This window comes from Podarcis muralis, chromosome 3 (assembly GCF_964188315.1).
Source record: "Podarcis muralis chromosome 3, rPodMur119.hap1.1, whole genome shotgun sequence".
Taxonomy (NCBI): domain Eukaryota; kingdom Metazoa; phylum Chordata; class Lepidosauria; order Squamata; family Lacertidae; genus Podarcis; species Podarcis muralis.
Window position 1 is genome coordinate 44,383,697 of NC_135657.1, and position 27,566 is coordinate 44,411,262.

Below are 27,566 nucleotides of genomic sequence, written 5' to 3' on the forward strand. Positions count from 1 at the left end.
TAGAAAAATAAATAAAATGAAACAACCCCAGTCCAACAAACAAGAGAGCAACATATGGAAGCATGCTTCTTCAGAATATTTTTATTAGATAGCAACTCTGTTGGAACAAGAGTGCTAATCTGTGCAGGAAATGACACTGAAGTAGTGCCTGCTTAGTTGCGTATTGTGAAAATTAGCTGGTGTGAACACTAGGGTAATTAGGTCTGGCAACATGGTCTCTCTTAAGTCCACCCAGGGTTTAATTCATGGCTGAATAAGTTGGGAAAATTGGTGCACTGCCCTCTCCCAAACCACTTCTGGGTATGTCTTTTTTTTCCCCTGGCACCATTCACACATGAAATTGTGGGGCAGTTAGTTCCTTCTTGTCTAGTAAAGCTTCCACAAGAAATTAATGAATTTGAGCAAAACCTTACGTGGTGCAGTCAACAGCAAAAGTTCTTCAGTTATCTTCAGTGAGAACTATCTTAGTTTCCCCCTAAATAAGATGAGATGGACAGTTGGGGGATATTTTTGCTAGGAAATAATAATGGTAGAATATCCCTTTCCCCCATATATGGATGTTAACAGGAACATGAGAACAATTTGATGTTTTTATTGCTGCCTCAGAAGCAATTAATAAACAATACACTTCATATAGAAATGAGCATGTGTCAGTATATGGCAACAAAAATAAGTTACAAGTGACAAAATATTTAAGTTTACAAGGTGTACAAAATTTCAAAATATGAAGAGACTGCAACTTAAAAACTCAAATAAGTTAAAACGTCAACTATCTTGAAGACTTGAAAAATATACATACAACTTCACTCAATCACACAATTTACATTTTTTTTGTCATTTTTAATCTGATACATCCAGATACTTTAAACAGTATGAAGTTTAGTAGGTTAAACTGCATTTTAGTACCAAATGGGGATCCCTGAGGGCACATAACAGGATACAAGGGTTAACTTCTTATGAAACTTGTTGAGTTTTTAGTGATATTTATTCACATTATGTAAGCGCTTCTTAATTCAACATACCTTACCAACATTTCCCCATTAGCTGGAGGTTTGAAAGTGGAATGGTAGAAGGGCTTTGCATAAATTATCCTGGTTTGCGTTGTTTAGTAACATTTCTGCAAAACATTGTTTTGTCATGAATATATGCATGTGAAATGCATAATTGGAGATATATATTTTTTACTAAGAACGATTGTATAGTTGCAGTTGTGCTCCTGTCAGTTGAAGGATTCTCAGCACTTCAAATATTAGTAAGATTATGATATGTTAAGAAAAGCCTGAAATGTTGCTATAGAAATTCTTGTGAACCCATTTGCAAGAGGGGAGGCTGACCCAGGTTTCTTCACTGTTCCCTTCCATTTTCCCCTCCATTCTTTCACAGCTACCTTTTCTCCTGATTTCCCCCAGGCAAACTACATATCTCTTCAAAGAGCATGTTTTAGGTGTACTCCCCAAACTATTGTAACATGAGAAAAACAAGTGTGTATGAAGGCAGACATTAAGAGGACTGGAGTTGGACTTTAGTTACCTGGGGAATGTATACCCAGAAGCAAACTGGGTTTGTTGCTGTGTGGTATCTGAAGTAGTCTGAGAGGGCCCTAGAGTGAAAACAAAATGGCTGTAAGACTGAGGGAACCAACTGAAACACTCAGTGTAGCCAGTTGCTCCATAACTAAGTAGTCTAACTGCAAAGGGACAATGTTGGTAATGCTGTTGGAAGGATCCCGAAGAACAGAACTTAAAACCAGTCTGCAGGGAAGTAAATTTTAAAAGAGAAAAACCAAATGAATCCTTTCATAATTCTAGCCCCCTTCATCTGGGAATAAGCACCACTGAATTCAATAAGACATACTTCTGAGTAGACGTGTTAGAACTGCACTGTAAAACTCTCCATTAAAAATTGTTGGAAAGAACTGGATTCAGTATATTAATTTGCTGTATGCATGTCTTGGCTGCAGTCTATGAGCATCTGTTTTAACCCATGTGTGTGTGTGGTGGGAGAACAAGTTACTAAATATACTGAGAAATGTATGGGAGGGCATGCAACATGAATTGCCTGGGTGGTAGACACAACCAGCATGGCGGTTGTTAATGAAGAAAGGGAGACTTAGAATGGACTTCAGAAACTGTTCTGCTCTCTTATCATGCAGGATTGTGGTTTTTGGCATTTGAAACAGAGATAAAGGTGTAGGCACTCAGATTTTATGCGCGGGGTGGTGGTTGATCCTGAATATTTGCCCTTTGCTTCTCTCAACCAACTAGCTCTATACATTTTTATGGAACATCCAACATTTTATAAGAAGCTGGGAACATAAATACATTAAAAGCAAGCATTATCAGATGGGGGGCTTGGGGGGGGAGGGTTACATTCCTGTTTCTTTAAGTCAGTAGGTGAGTGATATAAGTTTGCACTTTGTGTTACTTCTGTTGAAATGAATTAGGTCAAAATTATAATGAACAGACATTTTGGCAAGTCTGCATTTTTGTGTGTGAATATTGCCAAATGAGCCTAGTAGATAGCATCAAGGAAATTTAAGACAGTGACTCAGTTCAGAACTGGCAAACATGCTTTCCCACTGTGAGAATAAGACACAGCACACTTTGGGTTTTCATGCTGCACTCTCCCTTTTACCCTGTTTTGCACTAATGAATAAAATATTTGATTTAAAGCTAGCCACAGTTTCTTGTGAAGTCCAAATTCAGAACTGTGGTTTGTTTAAACTATGATTTGAAACTAAGTCAGGATCTGAAACCAAGGTTTGATTCAGCTTGTTCTCAGTAACCAGTTTTAGGCAAGACACAGTTTCCCCAGGTCCACACCTCACAAGGAAAATTTACTTAGTTTAAAATGTAAAATTAAGCTTTTGTTCACCTCTTCATGTGTGCAACAGAGGAGAGGAAATGGGGAGTGTGGATGCTCAAGACTTGCTGCAGTTTATTCTTACAGTAGAAAACACAATTGCCCACATAATAATGGACAGTGACAGATTAATCATGCAGCCCAATCCAGTAAGGAGATTTTGCTACTATTACTCTCCAATCAACTTGGAGCCATTACCGTAGGTCTAGAATGGGGGAGGGGAGTTATGAGCAGCTGGATAGTACTTATGCTTTAGTAACCCTTGAGCACCCACCAGTTTGTTACCAGAACAAGGCTAGTGGTGGTGAAATAAGAGGAACCAGTGCAACGATCCTCTGAACGACTGCTTTTCCAAGGCAAGAGCGTATAGATCCCTTGTGTCAGCATTGCCAGCTACTGTGGATCAGGGTATATGACCTTCCCTATATGAGCTTCCCCAATATTGCACTCTCTCTTAAAAGCTACCCTGCTTGTTCTATTGCAGAGCTAGTTTTCTTCCACTGACCTCAGATTTACAGAAATAGGGAGAGAAACCGGAAACACATTTGAAACGTTCAGGCAACACGTTGCGATTATGTAAACGTTACATCATCAGCTTTTGGTACACATTGTCTAGTACAATCAGATATGATTTTTATATTAGATTAGTATTATTTTTATCTTATCAAGCAAGCAGGACTATGAGCAGCAACTAAGGGGAAAAATGGAATTCTAAGTTTCCATTAATGTAGCTGTTATCAAGGTTATTCAGGGGAAAGGCAGCTTGTAGATTACAATAAAACTTGTGCTGGTAAGTTCCAACAGAAGTGAAGGTGCCACCTAATCAGATTTCAGTGTGGCTTTTTGTTTTGTTTTTTAAAGAAATCCACCTGTTAAGCAAAAGTGCAATCTGGCACGATAAATATTGTTAGCAGAGCCCTGTTCTTCAATGATAAGTAGGCTGTATTTCACATTTAGAATTCATAATGTTAATGTTATGATTTTTGTGTTGGGTTTTAAATAACTTACTTAATACTTCCTTTGGCTAGTAATAGTAGGGTGCTAAATTTGCAAACAGTTTGCCTTTTTCCTGACTTGATGAACTGCTCACTGTGGAGAAGCACTCATTGTATGTCCACTTTATGATGCCTTTGCAGACTGCAGTTGTGCATGATTTGCTTAAAAATCACTAAAGCAAGAGGGTGTAGGCGTGGAGAAGAGCCTTGTAGAACTAACTTGGAGCAAGATTTAAATTAATTATCATTAAAATAGGAAATTAAGCCCTAACATGTATGCTGGGGAAAATACAGGGATTGTATATCCTGGAAAGGTTTTATTGGTTTAACATTCATTGGACATGCACCCTACCTACAGAACCACAACCCAAAATTGCACAGCAGAGCTAATGTGTGAGGGAAGAATGATAGAAACTTTCTGTCTCCCTAATACCCCTATGATTTAAGGGCCCTTCACAGGGAGGTAGCACTGAGCCCATGCTGTTTATTCCACAGCCAAAGGAATGCAGTTCAATAAAGTTGAAACATGCCATCTATAATCCAAGTATAGTGGGTGAAGCTGAGCTGAAAAATACCCCTTTCTATTTTGTTTTTATTGGTGCTGAGAAATGTTTCCAGTTTTTCTTGTGCTTTCAACAGCTCTTTGGAACATTTGTTATTTTTGTCCAAGCCCTGGATATGAAGTGTCGCTTACAGAGAGCTGTTCAGGAAACCTCAAAGGTCTATTTTGTTGCTACACCACTTTCTCATTCCAGGCTAGCAACAGAAATAAAGTTGCAGTGTTTTGAAGTATTCTCCTCTACCCACCCAAAAAAAGAAAGAAAGAAAAAGTTTCAATAAGTATTCACTTCAGGTCAACTGTTATTCCTGCAGTGAGATCTTCTTGAAACAGCCAAGCAATGTAGAAAATGTCAATAACCTCATAAAACCAACTGGCACTGTTTTGAACTGGCCATAACTTGCTGGCTATATAGATTTTCCTCTCTGCTCCTTGTTGTTTAGGACAGATAAAACAAATGATACAGGAGTACTAGTCAATGTTGCTTCTTTAAGCAAAGGGGTAGATGGTGGCAGCCTGTTCTTCATCATCACCTGAATGTCCTTCAGCCTGAGCATATATGAGATTAGTTTGACTTTTATTGTAGCTTATGTTGAAAACCATCTATCCATCTGTCTGTCTGTCTGTCTATCGCCTCTTTAGTTTACACCAGGGGTAGCTAACTTTTGGTCTATGGGCTGCATCTGCACGCAACAGGCTTGAGTAGTTTGTTTGACAGTGCCAATGTCCCCCCACCCCCCATTTTTAATCTTAAAAAAATATTTTGTTTTACTTGTCTGTTTGTTTTTTACTGGCTGTTCACATAGGTAGCCTGCTGCTTTCTGTCACCTACTCAAGCTTCCCCCAAATTTCTCATCTTTTTTTAAAAAAATCACTTACCACTCCTACTGCAATTCTATGATGCTGCATTTCCTCCCCACCCACATTTGTTCTTTTTAAAAAGAAAATGTCAATACATGTAGCCTCCAAAGGGCTTACCATTCCTGCTCTACACAGTTGTGTCTATGACAGAATGTTTGTGCCCCAACTGCCATCTATTACTTAGGGGCTGCTACTCTTTGAAGAACAAGCCAATTTCATACATGCATGCAGTCAGGTGTGCTTTTATACATGTAGATGGAACCGAAGGTGCTATATATTCCTATATGCATGCACTTCTTTGCACCCTGATCCAGGATACCAGCATCAGCCACCTTAAGGCTCCTTGGGGTACTCTTGGGAGACGACATCAAGGTATCAGTGTAGGTTTTGTACAAGCAATTCTTATTGACTGTTAAAGTCATTTTACACCAGCACTATCACTAGTTAACAGAGTGCAATGAAGGTCTAGAGGGAAGGAACTAAAATTTAGCTATCATGGGATGCTCTTTTTATACTGTCAATTGCTCAAAAGAACACATCCAATCTGTATTAGCATTAGGATGCAGCTCTTAAGTTGCTCAGAGGTATATCTAGCTGTTTGTTTGTTTGTTTGAGCCAGACCCTGTCGCTAAGGCACTCGTGGAACTCTATTTCTGGTAGGGGATGGATGGTGCATGCCAAGTCCCTCCTGGTATGAAAGTAGCAGTGAAACTGAGCATACCTGCACGATAATGGACTAGGCTGTTAAATTCTTACTGACCAAAGCACACTCGGGCTCGCACAATAAAATCAGCCCACAACCCTACCCTTAAAATTGCACTGTTCCATCAAGAAGCCATTGAACATTTTATAGTTGCACTACAATTACAAAGGATAGTTAAAGACATCTTCACACATCAAACATCAGATTTATTTAATTTTATTTCTCTGAAAACAATCCCCGCATGTTTGCTTCTTTTGTGTAAACAGTGGCGACAAGTTGTTTTTTTGCAAAAAAAAAATACTAACTTTTGATTTAAAAAAATACTCTCTCATTAATAAATCAGCAATATGCAAGATAGCCTCCTTGTTGTAGTCTGGCTTCCTCACATCTCATAGAGGAAATTGTATTTACCCTAAATAGCAAAAGATAATAATATGACAATATATATGTATGAATATACTGTATATATAAATGTTCAAACAATAGTTGTAAGGTCAACTTGAGCAATGAAATGTCTTTCCGTTCTTAATAAGTAACTCAAGAGGCAATGTCCTAACAAGCTGCAATGTCCTAACAAGCTGCAAGAACTTAGAGGGAGGAAGCACTGTCAGGTTCCTGTTCCCACTGAAGTTTTGCCTTCATAGGGCCAGGAGGCAAAATGCCCCTCTGTCCATGGCCGTATGCCCACTCACTTGTTAAAAACAGATCATTCTAATGGTCAGTGGGGCATTCTCTGCCGTCACCCAAGGTATTTGCTTTTTCTGTTTTCCATCTTTAACACTAGCCTATATGTGGATTGACTGAGATGGCTCAGTTGGTGGAGCATGAGCTTCTTAAGATTCAGGGTTGTGGGTTCGAGCCCCACATTGGGCCGAATGATTTCCACATTGCAGGGGGTTGGTCTAGATGATCCTCGGGATCCCTTTCAACTGTCCAGTTCTATGATTCTGTGAAATCCATGCCTCTCCTTTTGTCCACAGTTCCAAGGGAACAGGCAAGTTTCCAAACCTACCAGGAAGGGATTGCTTAGGAAATTATTTGTAGCCCCATCCCCACACAATGCTTCTCTGGTCTGAATTCCACCCTTAAAAAAAAGAAAAAAGAAAAAAGATTGATGTTCCTGTTATATTTGTTTGGGTAGAATATATAACTGGCTTTTTAGATGAGCCTGATATGAGAGCTTTATATGTGATGGTCTTCTAAAGTGCCTTGGGTTGCATGTGTGTTTTAAAAAATAAAAGCAGATCTGGTATTTGGTATGGGGTGCAATTCTGGCATTCACCATTTGTATTTTATTTATTTGTTGTTTAAATTTACAGCCCCACCTTTCTACACAACGGTATCCAAGCTATCCCAATTCTGCACCTTGTGGTCCTCGCCTCTAAAGCAACATGTCACTACACCCCTATGCATGCCAGCAGTCCTAACCACTTGGTTCCTTAGGAAAAGCAAAAACACACCCCTCCTTTAGAGTTCCTACCTGGAAGTTCTCCACTGCTTAGAGTCTGATAGTAGTTGCTGCTTTCCAACCTGTTTTGTGTCATTGTCCCCCTCCCCAATTCTGGGGAAAGCTTTTCTTGTTCAGTCAGTGTATACTTGTCATGCAGCTCATAGGAGCTTTTCCCTATACACCTTTGGGTGTATGTGGCAGCTGCAGCTATCCTGACCTCCAGCCCTGCCGAGACCAGTCTATGCTGGTGGAGTGCAATAAATGGGGGAAACTCTTCCGTGCTCACAAATGGAACCTACTACAATCAGTGATGCACAGACCTGAAAGCTGTGTTCATTTCTCAAGAACACCTTTATGATTTTGCGTTCAAAGGACATTACAGTTGAAGACTGAAGAGCAATATTTATCAACATTTAAATAAAACATTTTGGTGGCTTTTATGTATAAATATTTCTTCATATAAACATAACACAAAATTAAATAGCTCAGATACACAGACACTATTTAATATACTTCCACTGTTGTCAAAATCATCTGTAAACACCATCTCACACTGAATACAAAAGCAGCTTTTATACCAGTTCTGTGTTCACAACACTGATTCCCCTTTTCATAAAGGAAGTTGCACTTTTATTTTTTATTTTTGTTAAATCTGAGTGTCAGGTCTAATGAAAAAAAAAAAAGGAAGAGAAAAAATAACTCCACAAAGAAGCTTGGTCAATTGAAAGCATAATATACAAAATTACCTTTCAAAATGTAAGTAAATCTGAACTGAAACTAAATTTTAAATTACAATCCTTTCCTTGGGGAAGTCCTGACTTTTGTGAAGTACAGTATAGGCACAATCCACTTGTAACATCTCCTCTGCAATCATCATTGAGTGAATGGGAGTTGCATAAGAGGACGGTGGGTTGTGTCCAAGATCTCAGGAACGGACCACATTATAAATACCAGGAGCCATCACTGCTCACATCTCAACTATAAATATTAAAGCCCTTTTTTTGTCTTTCTCAGAAGGTGCTTAGCTATTTAAAATAGCAGACTACTTACATTAATTTGGGACATTGTACTGCACAAACTTGAATTTTCCACTACTGGTTGTAACAACAACAACAACAACGATAACAACAACAGAAGCTTTCAAGATTGACAAGCATTTTGGAAAGTGCCAAGTCAGTTTCTTTAAATACATAATTATTTCCCCCCATTTCTAAAAACACTTTCTAAATGTGCAGAAAAGAGAGACAGACACTCGTTCTGAGAATCCCCTGGTGCAGTCTGATTTAGGAGCCTGCCTGAGAGAAGTGATGTGCTTATTACATAGACTTTTGACTTCTTCAAACCCTTGAATAAATGCACTGAAATAATCACATGCTTTCTTCCTGGTGCTGCCTTCAGAATTCCTCCTTGTCCCCTCTTGCCCACCCCCTAAACCAGCAGAGTGGGCTGGACTCCCCTAATCTGCACAGAAGTCATGGTCAACTTCTAAGCAACCTGGAGACACCCAGAGCCACACTGGGCGCTATCCTATTTGTACTGGCATAATTGAAGTCTGAGAACCAGGCCAAAAGTCCATCGACATTCACGTTTGATGCAGTAGTACATCCTGTAAAGACTGCAGCTCCCAGTATTTTGTGTTCTCTGTTAAAGTAAATATTATTAAGGATTCTCTCATCTGCATGTGGCCTCACATCTCCAGTTGAGAGACTGTGAGCTCTTCAAGGTACATCTCTATATGAAAAATATACACGATACTCATTTCCGTTGTAAAAATGTGTGGCTATAGTAAGTGCCCTTATTTGTTTGTTTATTTAAAAATATTTCTAACCCGCCCTTCATTGCAAAGCAATTCCAGGACGAGGCACAAACATAATTAAAAGCTGCATCTATAACAATCATAAAACAGGGGCCTTCTGGTGTTCTTCACTGTGGTGTGCATTTATTGTGAGGGGTTCGCCACTTTAAGGAGAAGCCAAAATTTCAGAATAAATTAGAAAACATAAATATAAGCTGAAAAATGATTTTCAAGGCCCCTTTGTGCTGCTCGCATCTGACAATCATGATAAGCAGTGCCTCAAAAGACAGGCATCTTATTTCCTGGTAAACAGATGGCAGGCTCTGAGTGCCTTGGTTCCTCCTCTGCAGATTCTTTAATAACTTGGACCACAAGAATTGTCATCACATCCAAAAGAGGCGAGGAAGGGAAGCTCTAAGAGGTTTGGTGCAACCTAAGCTTAGAATGCACACATATGTTTTATTTTGATAGATCCGTCCAACTAGTTACTTCAGCTAAAACCTACTTTACTCCTTAGGAATGGGCTAGCTGCATGTGCTCACCTGAGATCCCAGAATGGATTTACATTTGAATAATTGGGCAGATCACCAATAGCTTTCATAATTGCACTGCAACTCCTTGGGATTTTGTAGCAAAACCTTCAGACGTTTGATTGTTCCTCAGTAAAAACCTCTGCAATTAGTTTGTTTTTGCTTAATGCGGTATAAACCATTACATTAAACAGGAAGTATTAAAAGGATAGATGCATACACCAGACTGATCCTTTCTCATCTTGAAGATGAAATATTTGTAGTTGGCTCCAGCAACCACCCTCCCTCCCATTTTTGCAATCCCTTTAATATGTTTTTCCATTGTTAAAACATACTATTTTATGAAGCTTCCCGTGGAATCCGCTTATGAAAAATGACGGACTGTCTCTGCTGGTACTGTTGCTTACGTCGTTTACGTTTGTCACATTGACATAGCAGTAACATCTTAAAAGTGGTTCTGAATGTTTTGTTACACAGTGCATAGCACATAGGGTTCACTGTGCTATTGATGTAGCAAAGCCAATACCCCAGGTTCCAAAAGGTTTGGGGAATACATTTATTACAAAAGGTGTTTACCAAGACCATGATGTTGTATGGGGTCCATGTGATAATGAAGGCAAACAAAATGGCACTGAGTGTCTGTGCAGCTTTCTTTTCTTTGATGAGTGACATTCGTTTCCGCTTGGAGATCTGACTTCTTGTCTTCAAGGCAAACTTCTTGGCCAGGGTAGCTTCCTTGAATGACAAAGGCAGGGCAGCAGGTGCCTTATGTCCTGTTGAAATGCCATCAGTAGCCTTTCCTGTGTGTGTTGCTGATCCTGGTTGAACAGGAAGTTTAGGAAAGCTCTTCTGCAAGTTTCCATCTTCTAAACACTTTTGTGGATGGAGGTTTTTAGGCTTCTTGTCTTTTGACTCTGTGTCCATCTTCGACAATTCATCCTCTGACCCCTGCAGGTCTTCTGATGAGGGTTGCTTTGTAGAGTTTAGGATAGTGTTATGTCCTGGAAGCTTCAGTACAATGGAATAGATGGCTCTGGTCTCAGATGCAATGTCGTCTTCGTCCGACGAAGCAGAGTTCTCAAGAGATGCGTTCCCATCGTTGTTGTTCCAGCTGTCACTGCTGCTGTGCTCCTGATCAACCTGATCTGGGCTTGGCTTCCAGCTCTTGGATGTCATCCAGAAGTGGCAGCCGCCATACTTTCTTCTCTTTGAGCGCTTTGTATTATGCTGCTGCAGCTCATAGCTGCTGCAGCTTCTAGAGCTGCCTGTCTGGTTGACAAAGCGTGCTGCCTCAGCTTCGCTGCCAGAGGCCTGGAGTCCTGCTAACTCTTTGGTACGCTTCTCTGTCTCCTTGTATATCCTCCAGTATAAAATACTCATAATGGTGACGGGCAAATAAAAGGCAGCTATTGCGGTGCCAAAAGTGATGATAGGCTCACTCAGGAACTGGATGTAACATTCACCTTCACCGACAGTTCGCTCCCCAACAAAATATTGCCAGAACAGAATAGCAGGGGCCCAAAGGACAAAGGAGATGACCCAAGCCAAGCCAATCATCACCCCAGCTCTTCTGGTTGTTCGTTTTGCTCTGTAGGTAAGTGGCCTTGTGATGGAAAAATATCTGTCAAAGCTTATGACCAGCAGATTCATAACTGAGGCGTTGCTAGCGACATAGTCGATGGAGAGCCACAGGTCACAGGCCAGGTTTCCCAAAGCCCAGCGGCCCATGATGATATATGTAGTGAACAGGTTCATGGAAATAATGCCAATGATCAAATCTGCGCAAGCAAGGCTCAGCAAGAAGTAATTGTTAACAGTTTTCAGCTGTTTGTTGACTTTAAATGCCACAATCACGAGGATGTTTCCTATGATGGTCACAAGGGCCAAGAAGCCAGTGAGTAAAGCAATCAAGACAACTTGCCAAACAGTGTGGCCACCCAGAGGATCAGCAGGAACTTGTGATCCATTGGTCATTTCCATAGTGGTGAAAGAGAAGCTCTCGTTTGTTTGGGAGAGGCCATGACTGCTAGTGAATGAGGATGCATCACTTGGGAGGCCTGTTGTTTGGGAGTCTTGAATCCAGACAGCGCTCACAGAAACCAAGGAAGAGATTGTACTGTTGCTAGATGGGACCATTGTGACGTTCTGACATATTCTGCAAGAGGAGGTGGAGGAGAAAGAGAAGAGAGAGAAAGAAACAAACAAATTAGGATTTGTTACTTTGCTGGTACCACCATATCAGTTATTATTAGTTGAATATCTATTACATCTGAGATATCAAAGTATGTGAAGTGGTTATAGTAAGAACATTTTCAGCTGAGTTAACACAATTTGAGGGAAAAGCAAACGACAAAAACCACTTGCTTTATTAAAACTGCTGCTAGGATATTATTGTGAAACTGAACAGATGACACATTTTATGGTTTGTTGGACACAAGATCTGAGACATTATATAAGCTTCAAGACTTGAACATAGTGAAAATTGTTCACTAGTTGCTAATTCAAAGGGAAACTTGGTGGCATATAACACCAAAACATTGTTTAAAATTTTGACACATATACTCAGTCATGCTGAAGATGTAAGAATGAGGCCCTAATCAATAAGGAAGATCAGTCTAATATTAGAATGGCAATTCAGAGACATTTAAATTTGGAATTTACATGACGAGTTTGCATAGGACTTATTGAGGACTGCTATTGTCTGTGATAAATCTCTTTCACAAATTTTGTACTATTTTACCAAAAATAAGACGTAAACATAGTTACTGATCCTCAGCTGGACTAAAAGACAATTTTTCAAAGACTCTTTCAGACTGAGCACCGATCCCAACCTCACATGCTTTCAAATTCCATCATTTAAGTTCAACCTGGTATATTTAATATAGTTATAATATATCTGGCTTGTTATTTGATTGATAGATGTATTTTATTATATTCTGTAAGCCACCCTGTGTAGGCAAAATATAAACATTTAAACACGCACACATACAGAAATTATCTATATAATGCTTGCAGGCTTGCCATAGGCATCTGGTTGGCCACTGTGAGAACAGAATGCTGGACCAAATGGGTCAGTGGCCTAATCCAGCATGTATTAGGACAGATATAGAGAATCACTAATCCTCCAGATATGGCTAAACTACAGTTCCCATTATCCCTGGCTATCGGTCAAGCTTGCTGGGGCAGTTGGGATTTGCAGCTCAGCAACAGATGGCAAGGAGTATCTTACTACTGTGAGGGTGATTGTCTGAAGGAAGGAAGACTGGCCAACTGTGATTACAGAAGTCAAAGGAAGGGCAGGGGTGGCCCCTTTACATGGATAAATACCCCTTTGCCCACTTTTGCCAACACTGAAAGTGTCCCTTGGAGGTAGGAGGGCCCTTTAAATTAACTTCAAATATAAGGGGAATAATTTATTCTATTTGCATACTGTGCGAGGTTTTGCAAACCCAGCCTTTCCTTCTCATTTAAATCAACACACCCTATTTTTCTGCCGCCCTCAAAATGTTCTGTGTTACTTCCCCCATAAAGCTAGAGTCTATTGTGCTGATAGTCTTGGACAGAAGCCCAAACAAAGCAAAAGAGAGAGAAGGGAACGGCAGACTTAGTATTCAAAATCCGATCTCCCTGTACCGCCAATATAATTGGCAAGCTTATATTTCTGCTTTGTCTGCACCGTTATCTAGATGAAGTAGTTTAAACATTGGAGGATTTAGAACTGTGAGATAGGGAAAGCATTATAAATTGCAATGATAACCTGAATGTTGTGCTAAAACTCCAACAATATAACATTCTCTGATTTTCTCTTAATAACAAGACACGGCTCCAGAAAAACAGTCAGACTTAAATTCATTATTCCAGTTACATATTTGTGCCATTTGGAAATACTTATCACACAGGAGCGATGAGTTGGACCCAACATTGCGGGGGCGGGGCGCTGTAACATGTGCATGACATCACATGTGTGATGCCCCCCCCCCCCCGTTTGACCAGGCCTGCTGAGACATGCGGGAGTCCCTTTGAGGAATGCCAGAGCGCCTTCCCAGAAATAAATCGCCCTCCAAGCCTCCTGCCTCCACCCGGCGGGCCAGCGCTCGCCCGTCAGTGGCAGGGGGTACGGAGGGCAAAAATCACCCTCCATGCCTCCCACTGCCACCTGGTAGGGCAGCACTTGCCCAAGAATGCTGCCTCTGCAGCACCCTTGCATGGCGCGGCCCAGTCAAGCAGAGGGGCAGCAATGCTGCTGCAACTCTCCTGCTGTCAGACCTGACTCAGGAGTGGAGCTGCGGCTGAGCATGAAGGAGCTTGCAGCCCTTTACAGGAGAGGGGTGGCAACACTGCTGCCGCTGCCTTTTCTCTACTTCGCCCCCGGGTCAGACCTGACTCAAGAGCAAAGCTGAGGCTGGGCGTTCGTGCTCGCCTGGGGGCGGCAGGGGATGGTGGCCCCCTCAGTATTGCGGGGACTCAGCCCCCTGCCTAGAAATACTGAGGGGGCGGAAGTCCCTTCCACCCCCTATACCTTGCACCCCTGTTATCACACTGCACATTACTGCCAATTAGAAATGCTTCATTATCATGATTGGAATGTATTTGCTTCTTTGAACCCTTCCTGTCCTTCACTCACTAAGAATAACTGGGGTGTATGTTCACCCAATATCAATGTACAGATAGTTTGTTTCTTCATAATGGATGTTTTTGGTGCAGTAGGTGATCCTGGAACTTTGCATTAAGGCTGTCATTTAAGAATGTTGCAGTACAAAGTTAAATGAATGGGAAGAAGGGAAGTCAACCTGAGAGTAGTGCAAAATGTTGAAAGGGGAATGGGCAAGTGTCTACTACAATAGTTTTATTATTTTTCATTAAATCTGTATATCTTCCTTCATGTGAATATCACAGGGAGCTTCACAACATAAAAATACAAAATGAGAAGACGAAAAACATAATAAAAACAAGACAAAACCAATGCACACACCTCAACACATTTAAAAAGACATATAATGTTAATAAGCCAAAGGCCTGGTTAAATAGAATCTTTTTCACCTGGCACCATGGAATGAAGGTGACAGATGGGTAGAGCATTCCACAAATGGAGAATCACCACAGAAAAAGGCCCATTCTCATATTGCCCCCCTCTTGTTGACAGGTACACAAAGAGGAACCTCAGATAATGATTGCAGGGTCTGGGTCTATTTGTATATACAGTGGTACCTCAGGTTACAGACGCTTCAGGTTACAGACTCCGCTAACCCAGAAATAGTACCTCAGGTTAAAAACTTCAGGATGAGAACAGAAATTGCACGGTGGCGGCAGCAGCAGGCCCCATTAGCTAAAGTGGTGCTTCAGGTTACGAACAGACCTCCAGAATGAATTAAATTCTTAATCCGAGGTACCACTGTACTACCCCACATGCAACATTTCCATCCTGTATGAGTCACCCAAGCTTTCTGCACTGAGAGGGGTCTGGGGGCTTTAAAGTGTTTATGAGGTAATGTATTTAGAAGCCTCTGCACAGCTAGTTACCCTGATAATGCAGGTTTTCTAGTTGCACAAAGGTTTCTAACACTGTTCAGCTGAATGTAGTTAAAAGCCTTCTTCAGACCCCCTGAGGCATTGGAGTGTTAGGGAAAGCGCTTTCATGTACCACCTTATGGCCCTCTTCATGGACACATTTAATTCCTGGGGAGAGTTATGAAAACTGCTAAGGGGGGCTTAGGTGATGCCAATCCTTTCCAATTGCTTATAAAATGGGAAGACCCTTTGTCCAATCTGTCTGAGCCTTTGTAGGTTTAATGTTTTTGGAGAGTAGTAAAATACTTTGAGACTTTTATGTCATTTAGATGGAAAATACCAACGTTATAGATCAGACATGACAGGGTGAGTCTCCGCTGTGATCATTGCAGAAACAAAGAACAAATGAAAAATGAACAAAACATTAACAAGGAGAAGGGAAAGGAATAAAATGAATGGGGCTCTCAGAAGTGAAATGAAAGTTTGTGAAGTGTGCATCTCTAGTTTACTTCTTTGTTCACAGATTTATTTATTTTTTGTCCAAAAAATTTATATGCACATTTAATAACAAAAACTAATGGACCAAAATGGGTCTCAGCCTTCCTGGCTTGGATGCCGAAGTTTGTGCTCCATGAACAGAGCTTCCACTCATGGAAGGAGAGTTCTGCATAAGGTAGGAGCCCTTCCATGAGCAGAGATCTTTTATGAGTGGAGGCTCCTTCCATTCAAGGAGTAAAAACTCAGGATCCAGTTCTCTGATTGATGTTGCTCCAGCACCACTACCCAAACATTATTACTGTAAGGAGAAAATAAAAATGGACTCAAACTAGTTTAGATTTCATATATTTCTGTATGAATGACCTGACCAATCAATGCTAAATTAAGGTACACCACACATCTGGCAGTGTACTGATTTTTGAAATTAACATCTTACATTAATTTTATACACAAATGCAGTCTTAAAATTTAGGCAATCAGAGTTGATTGTTCATTCATACTTTGGCATTGCTTTATCTGTATTAATCAAAAGGAAGTGCATGATGCTGCCACATATATCTTTGAAGCATGATTTTAAAAAATAAATCTAAGCTATAAACCATCATCAAGTTAAGCACATGAATTTTAAAAATATTGGCACTTCTTGTACCAAGCAGGAGTAGCACATCATATTTTATATTCCAGAAGCTCAGTGACTCATTCGTCTCATAATTTTTGAGCTGCTTTGCAGCCACTCCTAAATGATTGAAACACGTTTCAGTGAAGCCTTCCAGAAATGAATTTAGCTGTGTCACTTTGGTTTCTACCTCACTTGTCCTAAAATGAACTTGGGTGCTACAGAAAGAGTCATTTGTTGCATCTTCTAAAGAATATGCCAGGTTTCCCTTTGACTCTTGCAGATCATGGCTACAATATGAATTGAGGTCCAGTCCAGTCATCCTCACATCCTTCTCAGTTTTCATTCCCACATATTCTGCTCTGCATTTGGTGATAATACAGACCCCAGCCTTCTTGGTGATACAGAATGCCTCTAGAAAGCCTTCTAGAAACAGTAGTGCCCTTTCAATTCCTCTTAAAAACTCATTGTTCTCCCCAAACTTTACTGGAATCTGACTCTCCAATTTATCAGGTTTTGTACATGGCTCCGTTTTATTTGTGATACACAGTTGCGTTTTGTTTTCAGAAAATTTTGTTGAATGTTGTGAGGTATTATAAATGTGAACTATCAGGATGAGCCCCAGTGAATGCAGCTGATGTTCATATCTGCGTCTAGTCATGGAAGAAGAGGAGTTTTCATACATAAACGTCTGCTGCTCCCTTGGCCCATTCTGCCTAACTGGTAATCAGCAACACCACTCTGACAGGTTCTAGTCACCATTGAAGTTACAGTCACCTATTTAACTTGTGGTTTTGTGTTGTAAATTTAGCAAATTACCAGATTTTCTAGAGACCACTATGGACATTCATATAAATTATGATTATGTCATTACTTTTAACCAAATAATGAGTGACAAGGTCTGTTTTACAGCTCAAACAGAGTAAATTATCTATAGCACGACATAAATTGTTAATATGACCTTATCATACTATGAGGACCACAAGCTATGTCTGCTTTCTCTATTATACTATTTCGGCACAACCCAGTGTTATGTTAGCAGCAGGAATTTCCTGTTTCAGAGCCAAACTTCTAAGTTTTACTTAACAGTTGTCCAATTAAGCTGATGGCTCTTGGAGGTGTACCATGCCAAAGGGTGAGGCTGCATGTATTAATTTGCCCTATGACCAACTATATTGGCTCTATTGATCCCAAAGTATGAGCAGCAGCATAGATACAATATATAGATTCAAACACTGAAGTATACATTAATGTAAGCTTACATTAATGCTATATAATAGTATCCACTAGGTGGTGCCATAAACATGCAAATAGAAGTTGTTCCCCCCCCCCCCATACAAGTCAGATGAAATTGCTACAATTAATGTATGTAAGATCAAAACAACACTTTTCAAAAAGGTAATACATATTTGCAATACACTGCTTATTTGTGGATTTGGAAGCTAGAAATGTACAAGGGAACATTTTGTACTGCTTTTGCTCCCAATTGACTTTTGGTTTGGATAAGCCCAAACTATATACTAGTTCCTGATGCAATAATAAATGAATCATAATCTTGCATGTAAGTCCACAATTTAGTACAAGCACATGATATAACCTGAGAAGTAGCCAGAACAGCAATCCAAGCTGAGTTACTAATTCAAAAGATCAACCATATGACAGTTATGGAGAAAGCACGTAAATCTTGGCATTCCATCCAGGCATTTGGAGATAAGTTTAAAGTTGATGTTATAATGGATTGGGTTTAACAAACATGATGAACTTGTGATAGCAGCAGAAAAAGCAGCAAGTGAATGGGTTTATTAACACATCAGTAGTATTTACCACTGTACTGTAAATTTACCACTTTGTTCTTGTCTTTGGATCCTCAGTGCATGTGGAGATGGAGAAACACCCCAAAGTTAGAGGCTACTCTCTCTTTCCTCACCCTACCCACCCCATAGTAACTTCTTGTTTGCCCCAGCCCTGCAAAGTTCTACTCAGTAGAGACCTTTGGCAGAACACAGGCGGCTTCTGCAACCTTAATGGTTGGGTAGAAGGGGGAACAAGCTACACCTGATAAGTTATCTCATCTGCACAACTAATAATAATAATATTTTTATTATATATACCCCGCCCATCTGCCTGGGTTTCCCCAGCCACTCTGGGTGGCTTAAAGGGTAAAGGTAAAGGTACCCCTGCCCGTACGGGCCAGTCGTGTCCGACTCTAGGGTTGTGCACTGATCTCACTTAAGAGGCCAGGGGCCAGCGCTGTCCGGAGACACTTCCGGGTCACGTGGCCAGCGTGACAAAGCTGCATCTGGCGAGCCGGCACCAGCGCAGCACACGGAAACGCCATTTACCTTCCCGCTATAAAGCGGTACCTATTTATCTACTTGCACTTAGGGGTGCTTTCGAACTGCTAGGTGGGCAGGAGCTGGGACTGAAAGACGGGAGCTCACCCCGCCGCGGGGATTCGAACCGCCGACCATGCGATCGGCAAGCCCTAGGCGCTGAGGCTTTACCCACAGCGCCACCCGCGTCCCCATTCTGGGTGGCTTACAGCATATCTAAAAACCTAAAATATCAAGCGTTAAAAACCTTCCGATACAGGGTTGTCTTCAGATGTGTTCTAAAAGTTGTGTAATTCTTTATCTCCTTGACATCTGAAGGGAGGGCATTCCACAGGGAGGGTGCCACTACAGATAAGGCCCTCTGCCTGGTTCCCTGTAACTTCGCTGCAAGTTACTTATAACTAACATGCAGGGCCCCTTTTTGCATCTCTCACCCAAGGGGAAAAAAGGTTGTGTATATGCAAAACAATCCTATGTAGGTCTACTCAGAAGGAAGCCCTACTGAGTTCAAAGAGGGTTAACTCTCATGTAGGTCTGCATGGGATTTGCATCTTTGTCCTCAGTTTCTTGCCTGAGTGTTGCTACCCCTGGCTCTGTCTACTGTTAGCTTACCTGCCCTCTCTGCTTCACCAGACTCAGTGGGCACCAGCTGCTCCCAGTTTGTTTTTATCTTTTAAAATCCAAACAGGGCTTTCTTTCAGCTGGAACTCAATTCCGGTACCTCTCAGGTGGGCACCACTGTCATTATAAGAGAACAAGTGAGGCATTCGCAGTGTGTTCCAGCACCTTTTTTTCTAGAAAAACAGCACTGTATATGGTGAAATACCATCATGTAGCAAAGTGCTATCAGAGTGACCTTGATCAAGGTTATTTATGAAAATGTACTTTTGATTTATAGCTTGTGGTGGAAAAGTGTGGTGAAACGTCTTTCCCTGTCAAGAGTTCATTAAGGCTTGTTTCACAAATCACAGATAACTGAAGGCTTTAAATTTATTATAATTGTTCTGAATTTTTAATTTTGTTACACAGGTAGCACATATATCTTAAGGATTTGTTACACTACATGTTGCTGTTTGCTGTCTCTTGTTATTTTTAGGTGATATAATAATAATAATAATAATAATAATAATAATAATAATAATAATAAAAAAATATTTGGTGCTTATGGCAATTCAGTGCTTGTGGGGAAGTCTAATTTCCCCCCATTCTGAAACCACATTTTTGGGTGATATGTGAAAGTGAAATTAGACAATGAACAGAGGTTGTGACAGAGGTTTTCAACCTTTTTGAGTCTACAGCTCCCTTGACCAACTGCATTCTTTCTGTGGCACCCCTGTGGAGCTCAGGAGCCCAGTTATGTCACCCCTTGCCTGCACAGCTGGCAGCCTCTCACCCTTCTTCGAACACCCTCCCTTGGGGAGTGTTCCCTCAGCCTCCTCTCCTCTCCCATCTCCTTGGGAGTCTTCTGGGCAGCCGCTGCTGTCACCCCTGGTCTCTGAGCTGCCCCCTCCCTGCTCCAAAGAGAGGTGTCACCTCACATTGCCCCACAGGGACCTGCGACTTGTCTGTCCATTCCCAACAGCAAGGGCTTGCCAGCTTGCTTGCCTCAGCTCCTGGCAACCAGCACCCCTGACCAGTCCCAAAGGCACCATTCGCTTGCAGAGCTAGTAGCCAGGGCTGCTGCAACCCATAGCCATGCAAGTATTTAGGAGGCAGAGATGCAAGAGGGCATCAGAGGAGGGAGGGAAGGAAAGAGGGACAGAGGCCAGTGTTGCCCGCAGCACCCCTGACTATCATTCAAGGCACCCCAGGGTGCCATGAAACATTGGTTGAAAACCACTGCCTTATGACATTTGGTAGGGCGAGGTGGAAGATCTTCTATCATTAGCAGTCAGTGCAACAGTGCTGCTGCTGCTTCATACTGGAAGGCAGAAGTGGAGGGGCAAGGTTGGTGTGGTGCAAATGCACTGGCATAGCCAATGCAGAGGTCCACCAGTGTGTTTGCACTGCAGCACCCTTCAACTCCCATTGGTCAGCACAATGCAGCTGGAGGTTATGTTAGCATCCCACCTCAGTGACTTCTACTGCTCTTTTTTTTAATCCACTTGAGCACAGAAACCCAACACTTTTGCTATGCATCAAATTGAAGAATGAAACAAATCTTGGCTAGCATAGAGTCAGGCTAGCAATGATCATCCTCAGCCAAGGCTAAGGATAACCAAATTGTTCCATTCCATTATTGTGAGTTAATTCTGCATGAATTAGGAGAATAACTCTAATGTTGGAATTGCTGTGTACTGGGACTCAATGTAACTACCGTTATCAATGCTGCTGCAGCACATAGGGTGGGCGAGTATGGTTTCTTGTCAAGAAGAAAAAGAGTAATCAGCATAGAAATAAGAAATATCAATATGTCAAGAGGCAAAATTATTTTAAAACCTCTTATAAACCTAACCATGGTTTGAAAAGAAATATATATCCATACAAAATCAGACAGGAAAAGAAAAGAAGCAGATGAAGGGGAACAGGTTGATGAATACATTGGAAGAAATGACCTATGTAAAGTTAAAAGGTCCAAATAGATACAGCTTGGTTTAAAAAAAGATACACAGAGGGAGGAAAAAATGAGAATGCCACCTGATACTTCTTTCCAAGTATCTGAACATTCAGCACTGAAGGGAGACAGAATATGTAAGGAATCTCTCTCTGCTGGGACCAAACAAGGCCTCTTGGATGTAAAAGCAGCAGCAATACCACTCAGCTAACAGATAATTTCCATTAGCTTAAAGTAGTCATAACTCTTTAGTTTCTTTCCTCTTGGCCTACAGCCACTGCAGAACAAGGACATTGCTAACTATTTGGGGTAGCTAGAAGTGATAGGATAAGGACTTCACAACAGTAATATTGATGGCTATAAGTGCACAGAAACATTTCTTTCAAAAACGATAAAGGTAAAGGTACCCCTGCCCATACAGGCCAGTCTTGCCAGACTCTAGGGTTGTGCGCTCATCTCACTCTATAGGCCGGGAGCCAGCGCTGTCCGAAGACACTTCCGGATCACGTGGCCAGCGTGACAAGCTGCATCTGGCGAGCCAGCGCAGCACACGGAACGCCATTTACCTTCCCACTGGTAAGCAGTCCCTATTTATCTACTTGCACCTGAAGGTGCTTTCAAACTGCTAGGTTGGCAGGCGCTGGGACCAAACGGCGGGAGTGCACCCCGCCGCAGGGATTCGAACCGCCGACCTTTCGATTGGCAAACCCTAGGCACTGAGGCTTTAACCCACAGCGCCACCCGTGTCCCTTCAAAAACGATACAGTGCTTGAAACTGAGCCAAAGGTAATAGTCAGAATATCCCAAAACTTTGAGGCTTTTATCTATGAGGAGACACAAATTACCCCAACTTCTTTGTTTATTTTTAATGGAAATTGTGTTGTTATAAAGATCTGCATGATAATTAGAGGTCAGATAACAAGCCATTAAAAGCCAGAATATCATTATTATGTACAGAATTCCAATAACTGAAAAATAAGCTCATTTCCCTTGGAACCTTTTTTTAAAGTCTATCTTCTTAAAGTTCTCCATTGTTCAGGCATGAAACTTTGCTATTTCATGCAGTAATGGAATTTCTGTTGGGGCGGGGGGAGGACTATACTGGTCTAGTCAGCTCATGATGAGAGTGGTGCTGAGTAATGGCATTCAAACTTTAAATGTATAGAACTGGATTTTCCCTACAGAGCATAATTTTTAAGCTCCTTCCATTCTTGTGCAAAATACAAAGTAAAACATGCCTAGCTACCGTATAATGAGATGGTGTTAGAAAGCTTTCATTTAATACATTGGGAGGAATTCAGTGTTCTAAGAAATGGTGCCCAGTTCTAAATATTATCCTGAAATGCAAAATACCACTCACTCTTATAAGAACTTGCTCTATCTTTACTTGCATCAAAAATTCATTGGACGTTTCCCACATTTGCCTCATAACATCACTTCAGAAGTTACCCTCATGGGCAAGTTAAGCCATATATATATTACTAGAAGATAAACATGTGGTCTCAGTTGAACCACTTCACATGCCATGTGGGGTCTCACATGATTGAATGCAGCTCAATCTTCAAAACAAACGAAACATAAAACCCCTGCACACAGAAAACTAGATGCCAGTAAGAAAGTTAAAAGAATCAATTCCCACTTAACTTGCCAGTTGTCAGTGTTCAAGGATTTACATTTGCTTGCTTGTTTAAGATATGGAGGAGAACTCTGGACTCCAGCTGCAGTCTACAGTGATACAACCAGACACAGTTTTACCACCTTATCTGCTGTTCATGTGAAGGACAGGCCTCAGAGATGCATGAAACAGGCACACACACCACCACCACCACCCTTGAGAATTGGTCCTAGATTTGCTTCAATTTTCCAAGTATTTCTCTTAGACTAAATTCCCCTTAACATTTTGCTTTAGACAGAGCTGGGGCGGGGGGATGGGACAAAAGTTTCTCTAAGCTTTTTTGAAACATTTTTTTCCCCTCATCCCAGTGTGATTTGCTTCCCTCAACATTCAATAGATGCTTCCCCTAAACAGGAACTTCTAGGCTTGACCTGAAATTCCACTTCAGGTAAAATTCATACTCTGGTGTAATCTCATAAATTTGGTAGTGGTCTGAATGTAAATGATGTGAGGCTTTCAGGTTACAACACAGTTACTAAAGAGAAGGAGCATTCAAACAGGGACAACTCGAGGCTTACATTAGGAGAACGACAGCCAATCTGAGTAATGGATTGCTGTTTTTATAATACAGTATATACCAAACCTGCCTGAAAAGAACCTGTGAGCTTCCAAGAAGTACATAATTTAGACAGGGCAGGGGGCGCTGTAGAAACTAGAAATCAGGTAGAATGTGTAGAACTATGGTTGAGAGCAGATGATACCTAGAATGCTTGGGTGTCAGTTGGGACAGAAGGAGGAAGATGGAGGACAGGGGAAGAGAAAGGATTCTCCCTCTCAAGTCTCTGACCACTTACAATAAGTTGGTGGGGGTCAGCCTGGGAGGATGCATACTGTGAGCTTAAAGCACTTTCCCCTGCACTATATAATTACATTGCAGAAGGAAGGAGAAGATACTTTTCTTCCCTTCCTACTCTCCAGAACAGTGTGCCCCCTTCTATGCTAGTTTGGGACTGGCAGTCTTCTAGCGCCAAAACAATTGGACAATGAAGGTGGGAAGGGAGATGTATCCATCGCTTCCCATTGCTTAACCTCCCTTCCCTAGGTGAGCGGTCTGAATTGCAGTACAAAGCTCTTATTCCAGGCTGCCTAGGTCCCCAGAATACTCCTGTTAAGGGTAGGGATATACTGCAACATTATGCAGCAGATTTCACTTGTATCTACAAATAATAAAACACAACTATTAAAAATTTACATAGACATCAACACTATGCTGCTACATATCCGTGGAAGAAACCTCCTGCAGCTGTGAAATATCAAAGCTCAAACAGTTCAAGGAAGAGCCTTTTGATGACTCTTGTATCTCCCCGCCTTTCACCTGTCCTTTATCATGCATTTACGCACAGGAGGTGGCAGCTTTCACTGCCAAGGTGGAGGCAAATTGCATCAGACAGAAGGAACAAAAAGAGCTTCATTAATGAAACAGAGGAAACAACTTTGCCAATGTAAAGTGTCAGCAGAAACCATCCGGTTCAGTTTCAGACTTCAGTGACCTTATGAGGACAGAGCAGGCAGAAAGGGAATATTAAAAGTTATGACTACCCTTGATTGAGAATCACCACTCCATAGAGAGAAATGGGTGAATGCATTTCACCTTGAGACTCACTTCTTGCTAACAACCCTTTTTTCATTTCATAGTGTAATCACTCTTTCAGATAATATGGTAGGAAATGTTACAAACTGAATACACACCATAAATTTTAAGCAGGGGGGTGGGATTCCTGTAATAGCTTCATACATACAAACCTTGTTTTGCTACCATAGAGCTCACTTGGAGCAGCAGCCAAAACCCTTTGGACTCCAGTGTGCACATAGGTCTTTGCCCCTACAGTGGCTGCCTCATTCTCTTCAATGTCTGACCTTCCACAGTGCAGAGCTCTGCAGGGGAGGAAGCCCTTGTGAGCACACCTGGACAATGGGACACTCTTCGACAGCAACAATAGGATTAGAGTACCTCATCCAAGTGAAATGGAGTTTGCTGCTTCCTGAGAAGTTAAGCATGCTCCATGTGTGGTCATGATTCAGGCTTGGCTGAGGCCCAATGTGCTGCAAGATTTGAGTATCCATTGACTATTGGCTTGCTGGCCTTATGAATGGCTGTGGATACCTCCTCTGATTGATCTGAGTTGTGGCGGAACAATGAAAAGTCAGCTTGGATCAGACATATCTCATCATTGAGCAGTGAAGTGGATTTTTTCTAAATGGTACCAATGATGTGAAATTTACACAGAATGATCCCGGGAACTACAGGGCAGCCATGTGGGTGCAATCTTTTGCATTACAGCATTTGGGGTCCCAAAGGCCTAATGAATGCTTGGGTTTCAATAGTGACTGCTGAATTTATGCCTATGGCATTGGAGTGTGTTAGGGATGTGAACCCTGACAGGGCAGTAGTGCTCCCAGACTCTCTATCAGAGTGTAGACATAGAATGTAAATGTAATCTGGTGAATGAAATAAGGCTTTTGAATACTGGGTTGCAGCTAATTGATCTTTTGGTTCAGTTAAGTTGGGTTCCAGCTCAAGTGGGCTTTTGGGGGGGAACAAGGTGGCTGACCAGACAGCTAGGCAGGCTTTGGAACAGAGACACTGATCATGTGTTGCCACTGCCCTTTTCAGATGTTAAAAGTTGGGTTGAACAGACCATGCTGGCTGAATTGCAAGGGCAGTAGGAGGTGTGTCCTGTGATAATAATAATAATAATAATAATAATAATAATAATAATAATAATAAAAAATTTATTATTTATACCCCGCCCATCTGGCTGAGTTTCCCCATCCACTCTGGGCGGCTCCCAATCAGTGTTAAAAACAGTACAGCGTTACATATTAAAAACTTCCCTGAACAGGGCTGCCTTAAGATGTCTTCTGAATATCAGGTAATTATTTATCTCTTTGACATCTGATGGGAGGGCATTCCACAGGGCGGGCGCCACTACCGAGAAGGCCCTCTGTCTGGTTCCCTGTAGCCTCACTTCTCGCAATGAGGGAACCGCCAGAAGGCCCTCGGCGCTGGATCTCAGTGTCCGGGCTGAACGATGGGGGTGGAGACGCTCCTTCAGGTATACAGGACCGAGGCCGTTTAGGGCTTTAAAGGTCAGCACCAACACTTTGAATCGTGCTCAGAAACGTACTGGGAGCCAATGCAGATCTCTCAGAACCGGTGTTATGTGGTCCCGGCGGCCACTCCCAGTCACCAGTCTAGCTGCCGCATTCTGGATTAATTGCAGTTTCCGGGTCACCTTCAAAGGTAGCCCCACGTAGAGCGCGTTGCAGTAGTCCAAGTGTGAGATAACTAGAGCATGCACCACTCTGGCGAGACAGTTCGCGGGCAGGTAGGGTGTCAGCCTGCGTACCAGGTGGAGCTGGTAGACAGCTGCCCTGGACACAGAGTTAACCTGCGCCTCCATGGACAGCTGTGAGTCCAAAATGACTCCCAGGCTGCGCACCTGGTCCTTCAGGGGATTCTGTGGATTAGAATGGTGTTCTCCTTTTGTCCACCGTCGGAATTTTTCTGAATGTTTAAACTGAAAGGATGTCAGAGTCAAGTTAGTCGGTTCTAAGTGGTTTGTGCAAGCTTAGGAGGATTGCCTCTGGGTATCATGGGGTAGACAAAATGATTGCTAATGTTATATTGTATAGTTTGTGGTATATGGAACCCAGAGAGCTTCTCCTTTTATAGGTTTACTGATTTGGGTCTTACAAATTTGTCTGTGGGGGCTGGCCTTCAGGACAAGAATTTCTGGGGCTTGGTGCTGGTGATTTAATGGCAGCTTGTGAAATATGTGAGGCTCTATGGAAGGCTTTGAGTGAAGTGTGATCATATGGTTGCTAGTAGATGACAGCATCTTGATCTTGGCATGCCATTAAATCCAGAGGAGGAGGAGGAGAAGGAGGTGGTGGTCAAAATTTTGCATTGCTCCCATGAATGTTAACATTGTTTAGAAAACAAGCCATCTTTGGGGATCACACTTACTATAGTGTGTAAGAATTATTATATTCTAAATCTGGTCCCCAATTGCCATAACTTGAGGATAACTGAAACATTCTACTTGCAATAGCATATTTTTGTGAAGGGTTATTCATTTGGCTGCCATCTACCATTTTGGCACTTCTGTTGCCTGCTAAAATAACAGCATAACCCAGATAAAGCTTCACTTATTAGTGTTCCAAAAATAGAAGAAATGATTTTGCTTAGATAATGCATCGTTCTTTTCCACAATATAAGTGTTGTGTCCCCACCATCTGTTTCTCCTTAGCAGTGCACTCTAATTGCTGCGGAATACTTACAGAGACAACACATATTTATAAAGACTTTGGGTTGGATGCAAAGGTTCCCTTCTGTGAATGGAAGGTGTCATTCTGTTCATTGAAGGGGTATGGATTCAGCAGAGACTTCCATGAATGGAAGTGGGGGGAAGGCAATTTGACTATTCCACCTTCCACTCCCTCGCCGCTTCCTATGCTGTCCTGGAGGATCTCCCAACCCTCTAAAGCAAACTTGAGGGTACAAGGAGAAGTGGGAGCGGAGGCAAATGCACCATTGTATGAAAGTAACTCTGCTCACAGAACTCTTGGCTCCAACTCAAGGTTAATAGCAATGCTTTAAATAGATATTTGACAATGATAGCAC

General features: G+C 41.7%; 1 protein-coding gene across 2 annotated transcripts in view; it reads right to left on the minus strand.

The window, feature by feature from the left end:
• Window positions 1–576: 576 nt before the first annotated feature.
• Window positions 577–27,566, minus strand: part of CHRM3 (cholinergic receptor muscarinic 3) — a 223,225-nt gene continuing 196,235 nt past the window's right edge. For both annotated transcript variants that reach the window (XM_077925751.1, XM_077925752.1), the window contains one exon: window positions 577–11,910. In XM_077925751.1, the coding sequence (XP_077781877.1) occupies window positions 10,095–11,891 (1,797 nt within the window). In that variant the 5' untranslated portion in view covers window positions 11,892–11,910 and the 3' untranslated portion in view covers window positions 577–10,094. The remainder of the gene's footprint in view (window positions 11,911–27,566) is intronic.